The following is an 11,941-nucleotide window of genomic DNA, read 5'->3' as shown; positions in this document are numbered from 1 at the left end:
AATTATTTGTCTGTTGCCTCTCATTTGTGCCAGACAACGGTGAAACTTGTTTTGCAGCAATACTTCTGTTAAGATTTTCTATATATAATCTAAAAGTAAACTGTTTAGATGCTGAGAAAAAAAAAAAGGAACAGTTAGTGTAGACAAAATAAGAGTTGAAAAATTTACTCGTGGTCATATTTATTCATCTACTTGGGGGAAAAATTTCTATAATGGAAAGTTTATAAGTTTGATGTTAAATGTCCCTTCAGAGTAGCTGATGTCTTTACTATTGTAAATTGTTTATAAATTGTTTTTTTACTGTGTTTTGTTTAATTTAGTTATAATTCATTGAGCTATTACTTAAGAAAAGTATATTTCAAACATTATTCATTGTAACCATCACCAGCTATGAACAATCATTCAGCCTGAATTTATAGTTTATTGCTATTACAGTTCATAATAAAAATACTTCAAAGCAACATAAAACATATATTATGCAAATATATAATGAAATGAATGGTAGTATAGAAGATGAAAGGAAATATTAAAAACTATTCATTGTCTTAACCACCAGATGGCCTTAATTTTGTGATCCATGAAAGGAAAGCATTGATAAGCAAAACTTTTTGACATCACTGAATAATACATTAAGACCACCATATCTTTGAATGTAATTATGTTTCTTTCCCCAGACAATGTGGTTTATTTTTCCATATAAATCGAAAAATAAAAAAAGGTTTTACAATTCTATTTGCATCCACACATTAAACCTCTTCTTGTTTTCTTTGATAAATGTATTTTAATTTAAATCCTTGCAACGTTTTATCTTTAAAGATTAAAACTCAAAGATATTTCACAATATTTATGATATCTGTTTCTTGTCTCCTCCTCTTGTAGATCTGATGTCATAAACCAGGAAAGCAACAGTGGCCACACCCACCAGAGCAGAGATAACCAATCGGATCACAGCTTCAGTAAAACCACAACAGTGGACTTCTGGGAAAAAAATAAGAATAAAAATAAATAAATAGAGTACTCATTTTCAACCAGCTGACTACAGTCTCTGTCAGGAACTCAAACTGTAAAAATACAAGTATAATCAACATGATGAAAACAATCCCAATGTTGCAAAAATACATACCATACATACATACATAAATACATTAAAAAAAGAAAGAAAATTATAGGGGACTTACTTGGGGCTTACACAGTGTGAATCACAAACTGTTTTTATTATATGGAAAAAGTAATCAGCTCTGCTGTACCTGGACATGTCAGACAGAGTTTGCTGATGTCCAGATGTGTGGTCTGGTTTGTGATGGGATTGTTGATCACACAGCTGTAGCTGTTTTTCTCCTGATATTCCACCTCCAGAGGTAGAGAGAGACTGATGCTGAGATCAGACACACTGATGCTGGACAATAAACTGTTTCCTTTGTACCAGGAGAGAGTCACATGACCCACATTCACAACTGAACACAACAATGAACAATATGACGATAATGATAATGAAGAAAAGTTTGAAGAGTTGGTGCTGATGACAGGAACAGGCAGTTGAACTGAAAACATGAAAAAATAATAGATGATTAAGTGTTTTTTTTTTTTCAGCATCAGTCTCATGACAGTGATATTCATTCCTCTGTCTTTACATTTATAAAAGATTATTGATGACATATATGAACAAATATCAGACAGGAAAATTATCAGGAAGAATTAAAGTTATCTAGTTATTTTAAAGGGGTGCTATTATGCTTTTTCACTTTTTCAAATTTAGTTAGTCTATAATGTTGCTGTTTGAGCATAAAAATGTCTGCAAAGTTACAAAGCCAGTCTAATTGAAAAGGAGATATTTTATTTAACAGAAATCACTTTTCAAAAACTACACTGAACGACTCGTTTTCCGGGATTTGTGATATCACAAAGATTGACGAATGGGACGAGAACTGGTTGAGCTGCAATAGAGAACGAAATGAGTGTTATCACTATGTCGGAGACACGCTAGCTTTCCCAAGACAGATGAGTGTAGAGTGGTTACAATCATCCGGGTTTAAATCACGCTCAAATTGATTTGATTTTGACACAATATTTACACTGAAGCTCGCAAGTGGCTCGCACGCGACCAGGCGCCGAGTGCTGTCAATTACAGTACACACTGGCCCAATTTACTAATCATAGCACACACTGGCGCAGCGAACCAATCACAGCACAACTTGTATTCCAGAAGGCGGGCCTTCATTTGATACAGGAACTATTGGAGCAGTTCATGCCAGACTGCGCAGAGAGGTATTGTAATAATGTAAAATATGTGAGAAATAATGTGTTTTTTGAACAACCTAGTATGAGAGCCTGTTCTAGTACACCCCAAAACAAAATCAAGACTTTGTAAAAGAGCATAATAGGACCCCTTTAATAATCAATAATCAAAATAAGTGTTAAGATGTATCTAACAAGTCAATAAAACCAGTATTTAACTCACCATAGACAGTGAGACTGAATCTCTTGATCACACTGTTGCTCTGTAGTTGATAGAGTCCAGTGTGTTCAGTTCTGGTGTTTGTGATGATCAGAGATCCAGTTTGATAATCCAGCTTCAGTCTGTCTCTGAATCTCTCATCAAGAACATCATCAAATACAGTGCTGCTGTCGGTCATTACACTGATTACAGCAATCACATTGTTTTCATTTCCAAACCTCCACAGAATCATATCATCATCCATCATGTCAGTAAGACCAGAGTCTAGAGTGACTGAATCTCCCTCCGTCACTGACACTGACTTCACTGTGACCGGATCAGCAAACACATCTGAAGATCAGAAACACAGATTAAAGATCTCAAATAATTTTGTTGATCAGTTTTGTAAATGTAATGAAGATCAGCAGCACAGACACAGTCTGGGATTCATATTTTCTGGTGTATTATTTTCAGTTATTATTTTCACTTTGGATGGGTAAATGCAGAGCACAAATTCTGAATATGGGTCACTATACTTGGCTGTATGTCACATCACTTTGTCACTTTGTCTGGGACTGGAGCCACAGGTACATTTGTCCCATCTTAAATCTGATTGTTGCCTTCAGTGCCTCTGGAAGATTAAGGCCTGGTTTCATAGACAGGTTGTAGACTAAGACAGAATTAGGCCATAGCTCAGCTTTTTACATTAGTGTGTTTTTTTTTTTTTTATAAAGTGCCTTAGAAAATAAGATTACTGGTGTGCATACTGAGACAAAACATAAGATCAATCAGTGCAAGTTTCTTTCAGATGAAACAGCTCAGATTTATATTTCAGTCTGGGAGGCCTTGTCTGTGAAACCAAGTACACTGTAAAAAGTTTAACTATTATTTACTCAATTTTTTTGGTGAAACATTTTTACACTCAAAAAAATTGAGTAAATTTTAAAGCTGTGAAATCAATGAAATATACTGTTTAAATTGAGTAATTGTAAGTAAAAAAATTAAGTAAATCTGAATAACTGAATAACTTTATATGAGAAATAAAATTAGTTAGATATAATCAAAATTATAAAACACCACAACTGTAATTCTATGTAAAATAAACAAAAAAATATTGAGTAGATATAATTGAAATATTGGATGAAATTTAACCAAACAAATGTGCTATGTTTACTACATGTAAAAGTGAATTTAACTTAATATTGGACTATAAATTATCAAAATGTTGCATTCACTTTTTTTTACACCATTTACCCTTTACAATTAATATAATAAAACCAAATAAAGAAAGAAACACATTTTTTATTAAACATTTATTTATCAATTAAACATCAGACAAAGTCTAAAATCAACCTTTGAAACATTTTAACCATTTTAATATTCCAGTAGATTGCAAAAATTAAAAACTGTAAAGCAGCCATAAGGGAAATGATTAAACCTTATGAAACATTTCATCCATCTTAGTATTCAAGTAGATTACATGTAAAATATGATAGCCGTAAGAGAAATGACATCTTACTTTGTTCCTGGTGCATACCAGCCATTTGCAGTCACACTCATTACCACTCATTAAACCATAAAAAAAAGCAACACTTACATCAAAAAATATTAAAGGGATAGTTCACCCAAAAAGATGATGTTGTCATAATGTACTCGCCCTCAATTTGTCCCAAACCTGTACGAGTTTCTTTCTTCTGTTGAACACAAAAGATATTTTAATGAATGTTGGTTAACAGACAGTTGAAATTTGCCATTGACTTCCATGGTAGGAAAAAAAAAAAAAAAGGCTACTATGCAAAGTCAATGGCAACCTTTAAATGCATTAACCAACACTCTTTGATACTTGGCTGAATGTCACATCACTTTACTTAAAATATCTTTTGTGTTCAACAGAAGAAAGAAACTCGTACAGGTTTGGGACAAATTGAGGGAGAGTAAATTATGACAACATCATCTTTTTGAGTGAACTATCCCTTCAACAGAATTAATCCAATAACAGAAACACTTCCATCAGGAATACCCATTCTGTGGGATGATCATGAACCACTACTGTGCAAGAAGATAATTTTTTAACCTCTGAACATTAACAGAGAGTTTTGGAGGATCCAGCTCAATAAACAGTTTTTGGAACAACTCAAGTGAGTACAGGTCTTTCTCAAAAAATTTGTATATTATGATAAAACTTCATTATTTTCCATAATGTATTGATAAAAATTAAACTTTCATATATTTTTGATTCATTGCACAACAACTGAAATATTTCAGGTCTTTTATTGTTTTAATACTGATGATTTTGGCATATAGCTCATTAAAACCCAAAATTCCTATCTCAAAAAATGAGTATATCATGAAAAGGTTCTCTAAACGAGCTATTAACCTAATCATCTGAATCAACTAATTAACTCTAAACACCTGCAAAAGATTCCTGAGGCTTTTAAAAACTCCCAGCCTGGTTCATTACTCAAAACCGCAATCATGGGTAAGACTGCCGACCTGACTGCTGTCCAGAAGGCCAACATTGACACCCTCAAGCGAGAGGGTAAGACAGAAAGAAATTTCTGAATGAATAGGCTGTTCCCAGAGTGCTGTATCAAGGCACCTCAGTGGGAAGTCTGTGGGAAGGAAAAAGTGTGGCAAAAAACGCTGCTCAACGAGAAGAGGTGACTGGACCCTGGGAAGATTGTGGAGAAGGACCGATTCCAGACCTTGGGGGACCTGCGGAAGCAGTGGACTGAGTCTGGAGTAGAAACATCCAGAGCCACCGTGCACAGGCGTGTGCAGGAAATGGGCTACAGAGAAGCAGCACTGGACTGTTGCTCAGTGGTCCAAAGTACTTTTTTCGGATGAAAGCAAATTTTGCATGTCATTCGGAAATCAAGGTGCCAGAGTCTGGAGGAAGACTGGGGAGAAGGAAATGCCAAAATGCCTGAAGTCCAGTGTCAAGTACCCACAGCCAGTGATGGTCTGGGGTGCCGCCATGTCAGCTGCTGGTGTTGGTCCACTGTGTTTTATCAAGGGCAGGGTCAATGCAGCTAGCTATCAGGAGATTTTGGAGCACTTCATGCTTCAATCTGCTGAAAAGCTTTATGGAGATGAAGATTTCATTTTTCAGCACGACCTGGCACCTGCTCACAGTGCCAAAACCACTGGTAAATGGTTTACTGACCATGGTATTACTGTGCTCAATTGGCCTGCCAACTCTCCTGACCTGAACCCCATAGAGAATCTGTGGGATATTGTGAAGAGAAAGTTGAGAGACACAAGACCCAACACCCTGGATGAGCTTAAGACCGCTATCGAAGCATCCTGGGCCTCCATAACACCTCAGCAGTGCCACAGGCTGATTGCCTCCATGCCACGCCGCATTGAAGCAGTCATTTCTGCAAACAGATTCCCGAAGTATTGAGTGCATAACTGAACATAATTATTTGAAGGTTGACTTTTTTTTGTATTAAAAACACTTTTCTTTTATTGGCAGAGGTGGAGAGTCCAGGGGTCAGAAAGTAAAAGTCCTGCCACATTTTTGCTCCACCCATGAACTCAGCAGCTGATTTCACCAGAGGAGGAAACAAGTCATTCCTTCCAAGTCACAAACTAGTCTCAACTCAAATCCCAAGTCCTCAAAGAGTTAAAGTCAATGAGATAATTAAGAGACTAATTAAATGATGATTGTGCATTGGTGATGAACACCTGCTGTTATTGTGCGTTACAGAGGATCAGATGCTGATGTTTTATTGGTTAAAATTATGCCACCATCATGGAGATCAGTGTTTGCTTCAGTTGGGCTCCATTGTATTTATTCCCTGCTATGCATCTATTCTCTGATATCGCTGTTCATTTTGTTTTTGGAGTGGCAGTAAATTGTCAGTTTGTCAGTGAAATGCTTCTTTAAAAAAATTTAATTAATTATTTTTAATGTTTTTTATATCAGACATGACATCCTAAACATTGTAACATTTTATTTTGGGTTGTTACATTGTATGGTTGTGAGATTAATTATTATTGAATCTGTGAATTAAACTGTTTTCCATTTAAGGACTAAAATAAATGTCTAAAATTCAGTTAGTTGTTGTTTGCCTTTACTTTCTTTCACTCCTTAAGGAATAAAAATAGGGCTGGGCGATATATCTAACGATATGATCATGCGCATCTAATCAGTAAAGTTGCTTCCGTGATCACCGCTAAAATCTCCATCACCTGCTTATAATTGGAGTGGCATTTAATAGACAGCAGAGGTGGGACTTTCAAGTCACAAGCAAGTCTTCAAGTCATATCCAAGTCCTCAAAGGGTTAAAGTTAATGAGATAATTAAGTGACTAATTAAATGATGATTGTACATTAGTGATGAACTTCTGCTGTTAACAATCAACATCACTGAAGTAAAGAGAAACACAAGAACTACAACTGAATTTAGCCACAGCCTTCAACTGAAAAAAAAAAAAAACAAAAAAAAAAACACTATGTCACCATAATTGTGGTCAAGGTTTGCTTTAAGTAGTGTCTTGACCCTTTTACTAATTCAAAGCAATTTGGTTCAAAACAATTTCAATATTGTTTTCGCAACAAACATGTATGCATTGCTGAGTCGAACCTTGTAGTGACAGATGATCTTATGCTTTTTCTGCTTATAACTCATGTTGACTTGGACATCATGAGATAGTCTTCTTTGGATTGTTGACTGACATTCAGCTTTTACCAGAGTTGGGACTTTCAAGTCACAAGCAAGTCTTCAAGTCATATCCCAAGTCCTCAAAGGGTTAAAGTTAATGAGATAATTAAGTGACTAATTAAATGATGATTGTGCATTAATGATGAACACCTGCTGTTCTTGAGAATTACAGAGGATCAGATGTTGATGTTTTATTGGTTAAAGTGATGCAACCATAATGGAGACCAGTGTTTGCTTTAGTGGGGCTCTTGACCCTTGACTGTCATGTTAGATCTCTTTATGTAGCATTGCATGAGGTGCTGTAAAGCAGAGAGAAGAAATTAATCTGTATGTGATAGGTGGTCAGATCACAATCAAATTAACATTAGCTCTATTTAAGTTTAGCATAATCAACCCAGTAAAACTACACTATGGAAAAAAAATTAAAGTGAATTTTAAATCTACTTAGTGCATACAAAATTTGAAAAACTATACTGTGTAGACACACACAGACATCAAGAACCAGCATATGACTCTCAACAGTGGTGACAATCAACAAAATGTTGCATGCTGGGTAAAACCTTAGTAAAAACTCCCATCATGCACTGCAGTATGAAAAATTGTCACCACTGTTGAGGATCGTGTGATAAGTGTGTTTGTCTAAAAACCTGAACTGATTGTCTCCTTTTGTGTCTTTCAACATTGAAGCATTGTGATTTTTTTTTATTTTTATTTCAGTTCAGTAATAGCTGAGTGTCAGTCTGCTATCCAAAGATAAACACAATTTCATGATGTTCAGTCAACATGAGTTATAAGCAAAAAAAGCATAAGATCATCTGTTACTGCAAGGTTTGACTCAGCAATGCATACATGTTTATTGCGAAAACAATATTGCAATTGTTTTGAACCAATAAAAGGGTCAAGACACTACTTAAAGCAAACATTGACCACAATTATGGTGGCATAGTGTTTTTTTTTTCTTTTACTTTTTTTTCAGTTTAAGCCTGTGGCTAAATTCAGTTGTAGTTCTTGTGTTTCTCTTTACTTCAGTGATGTTGATTGTTGACAGCAGGTGTTCATCACTAATGCACAATCATCATTTAATTAGTCACTTAATTATCTCTTTAGCTTTAACCCTTTGAGGACTTGAATATGACTTGAAGACTTGCTTGTGACTTGAAAGTCCCACCTCTGATAGACAGAGCCGTAGATCGCTGACAAGCCACGCCATATCGTGTTCATTATTGAAGGCGATTCATCTTCGATAATGAACGCGATATGGCGTGGCTTGTCAGTGATCTACGGCTCTGTCTATTAAATGGCACTCCAATTATAAGCAGGTGATGGAGATTTTAGCGGTGATCACGGAAGCAGCTTTACTGATTAGATGCGCATGATCATATCGTTAGATATATCGCCCAGCCCTAAATAAAAAGGAACTTTTTTGCCACCTAAAGGTACAAAATGGCTTTGTCACTGGGGTGGTACCTTAATGGGACAAAATTGTACCTTTTTCCAGAGGTACTTTATTGTACCTTTGTCTAAGGTACATTATTGATCCTCAAAGGTACAGTATTGGCCCTTAGAAGGTACAAAAAAAGTAAGGTACAAATTTGCTCCTCTGACTCAAGGTACAATAATGTACCTTTGAGGGTACCACCCCAGTGACAAGCTTTTGTTCCTTTAAGGTACCGTTTTGTACTTTTTTTTCTGAAAGTGTACTCACAAGAACACACACTCACACTCTTCACCTCTCAAGACATACACACACTAACATACATTAACCACAAACATGGAATAATAGAGTGTTATGAAGAAAGAAGTATTCTAATGTACTCCAATCACACATACTCTATGCTATTTTGTGATATTACACATAATGCAACAATTTCCACTTAAATAATATTTGATATAATTTCACAATTTCGTGTAGTGTAATATTTAGTTCATGCCATTCAAAGACTCATTTAGTTATATTGTTTCAGTTTTCACTATTTTGTTTAGCTCTGTTTTCTTTAGTTTATATAGTGTTAGGTTTCCATGGCTTTTGGTTTTCCCTTCAACTGTGTCTAGTCAGTTGTATTGTGTATTTATAGCCCTATGTTTTGTTCATTAGTTACTTCTTTTACACAAAACTGTTAGGTTGCATAACCTTTGTCTTGGATTATAAGTGTGATAGTGTGATATATAATTTTATCACACTTGTTGAGATGTGTTTAACTGTTAAAAATATAAGCTGCATAATCTTTTCTCAGAACTAGCTTCACTTTTTTCTGAATTTTTGCTGAGTGACTTCATCTACAGAGAGTCATGTTTAGAGGATGAATGTTACAGTGTGAGTTTTTAACAGTTGTGTGTGAGACTCATATATACACCAAAGGTCTGTGCTTCAAAATATCTGCATTAGGTTTTCTGAGATTAGTGCAGAGATTGTGTGCACTGGAAAGGACAGATATATTGATCGTTGAAACCATGATCAGCAATGCAGCAACTGACTGAATCAAGACAGAAACATAATGACATCGTAACTAAAATCAAGGAAACAGCCTAGCGAGCATAAAAGTTATATTAGATATTTATTATTATTATTATTATTATTATTATTATTATTTTACAATCTCTAGTATTTGTACAGGCTTGCATTATTTATTGATTGATAGTGGAATTGAATTCATTAGAGCTCCACAATAATAACATGCCACTGTATATAAAAAAAAATAATAATAATAATAAATCTGTTCTGTAACTTACCAGCCAGGCTGCAACAGCACAAACAGCAAAAAGCCAATGTGTGAAACATTTTCATCATCAGTCTGAAACAGTTTCAGTCAAATGTGAAAGCTTGCAGTAAAGTTGTGTAGAGAACAAGCTGTTACCAAAGTGAACCCTCTGCTGACTTCCTCCGGACTGAAGACTGAATTAGATCATCCCCCATGTGTTCAACAACACTTCCTCTCTAAAACTCACCCAAACACAGTCAGTAAATAACTGGTAGCTAGGAGAGCCTTTGTTTTATTATTATTATTATTATTTTTATTTTGACAAAAACTATTATTCACTACTTACTAAATATTCCTTTTAGGTTGTGGTTTACTAGACAGTATGTTACTAAAACAATTCACTTTGTTGGTTTCCTCGTTTGTATGTCATGTTTGAAAAAAAAGATAAATACCTAAATGAATAAATATAAATGTAGATGTGAATTTACTGAACTCAGATGCTGTAACGCTTGATTTTATGAACATGTGACTCTGCCTGTGAAAACACAGCTAAAGTCTTTTTTTATTTATTTTTGTGATTTACTATTTTACAAAAAATCCTCCTTCATAATGTAAAGAACATTCTGTGAAAATGGAACCTTGATATCTTTAATACTGAGTAAAAACATGTCAACGATTGAAATCATAGTGAAATTAACGGTTAAAATCAAACTTTGTTGCTTGTTATCTCATAGATTTTGAGACTTTAGCCTGGACTTCACAGACAGGGTCACATATTCTATTGTGGTTTTTATATTTTTAACCAGTGAAGGTCTGAACAGTTGCAGTGCAAGTCTTAGCAACAGTTTCTGTTTCTTCAACAGGCCAAGTACCCCCGGCTGCAGCCTGCAGATGGAGGCGGGGCTGCACCTGGGGCGGGGCTGCACGTGCAATACCTACTCTGATTGGTTCGATCGTCTTTCATAGACATACATGATAAGAAATGTGTGTGTAGTTGGTGTAGGACAGAGGATGTTGATTAAAAAGCTAAAAATGCTGTGCAGTTTTATAAAGCCTTTACTATAATGCAGTTGTTTATTGTTAACTTGACTCACAATAATTGAATCAAGAGATGTTTACTGCAAGTTTAATCTGGACCAGTCAAATTCACAAATTAATCATTGGGACTTTCAAAAGCATTTAACGTGAAAGTACGTGGACTTATGCATTAAAATGGTGTTTTAAAAAGACCAAACTCAGTAAACAAATTATTAATAAAGCATTATATTCACAGACAAGCAGATATGAGCCCAGAATACGAACACAACACGTTTAATTACGTGTTAAGCATTCTCCTCCCATAACCTGCTTGTCTGTAAATAGAATGCTTTATTAAAAATGTTTACTGAGTAAGGTCAGCTTTTTAAAACACGTTTTAATGCATTACGCCACGTTAAGCATTTTCCTTTTAGTCTAAGGTTTTCTATGGGAGGAAAACGCTTAACGCGTGATTAAACGCATTGCATTCTTATTCTGGACTCATCTGCTTGTCTGTGAATATAATACTTTATTAACAATGTGTTTACTGAGTTTAGTCTTTTAAAAACACTGTTTTAATGCATTAAGCCACGTTAAACTTACAAACCCAATTCCAAAAAAGTTGGGACACTGTACAAATTGTGAGTTAAAAAGGAATGGAATAATTAAAAAAAATCTCATAAACTTATATTTTATTCACAATAGAATATAGATAACATATCAAATGTTGAAAGTGAGACATTTTGAAATGTCATGCCAAATATTGGTCATTTTGGATTTCATGAGAGTTACACATTTTAAAAAAGTTGGGACAGGTAGCAATAAGAGGCCGGAAAAGTTAAATGTACATATAAGGAACAGCTGGAGAACCAATTTGCAACTTATTAGGTCAATTGGGAACATGATTGTGTATAAAAAGAGCTTCTCAGAGTGGACGTGTCTCTCAGAAGTCAAGATGGGCAGAGGATCACCAATTCCCCCAATGCTGTGGAGAAAAATATTGGAGCAATATCCGAAAGGAGTTTCTCAGAGAAAAATTGCAAAGAGTTTGAAGTTATCATCATCTACAGTGTATAATATCATCCAAAGATTCAGAGAATCTAGAACAATCTCTGTGTGTAA

General features: G+C 35.0%; 1 protein-coding gene across 1 annotated transcript; it reads right to left on the bottom strand.

Annotated features, from left to right (window-relative positions):
* Positions 1-414: 414 nt before the first annotated feature.
* On the bottom strand, positions 415-9,978 carry LOC113040296 (SLAM family member 5-like). The gene is made up of 4 exons (XM_026198640.1): positions 9,834-9,978; positions 2,459-2,785; positions 1,248-1,541; positions 415-978 (listed from the first exon to the last, which is right to left on the bottom strand). Exons 1-4 carry the CDS (start codon positions 9,889-9,891, stop codon positions 845-847), a joined length of 813 nt encoding a protein of 270 aa, XP_026054425.1. The 5' UTR covers positions 9,892-9,978; the 3' UTR covers positions 415-844.
* Positions 9,979-11,941: the final 1,963 nt, after the last annotated feature.

Source organism: Carassius auratus, chromosome 22 (genome assembly GCF_003368295.1).
Source record: "Carassius auratus strain Wakin chromosome 22, ASM336829v1, whole genome shotgun sequence".
In the NCBI taxonomy this organism is placed as follows: domain Eukaryota; kingdom Metazoa; phylum Chordata; class Actinopteri; order Cypriniformes; family Cyprinidae; genus Carassius; species Carassius auratus.
The sequence above is the reverse complement of the archived record's forward strand: the minus strand, read 5'-3'. Positions and strand labels throughout refer to the sequence as shown.

What these genes read in the sequence shown, in the direction of transcription:
- LOC113040296 (XM_026198640.1), bottom strand. Translation starts at nt 9,891, where the DNA reads ATGATGAAAATGTTTCACACATTGGCTTTTTGCTGTTTGTGCTGTTGC. An exon ending in ATTCAGTCTCACTGTCTATG is followed by an intron (nt 1,542 to 2,458) that starts GTGAGTTAAATA and finishes TCATGTTTTCAG; the next exon opens with TTCAACTGCCTGTTCCTGTC. An exon ending in ACTCTGTCTGACATGTCCAG is followed by an intron (nt 979 to 1,247) that starts GTACAGCAGAGC and finishes TTTTTTTCCCAG; the next exon opens with AAGTCCACTGTTGTGGTTTT.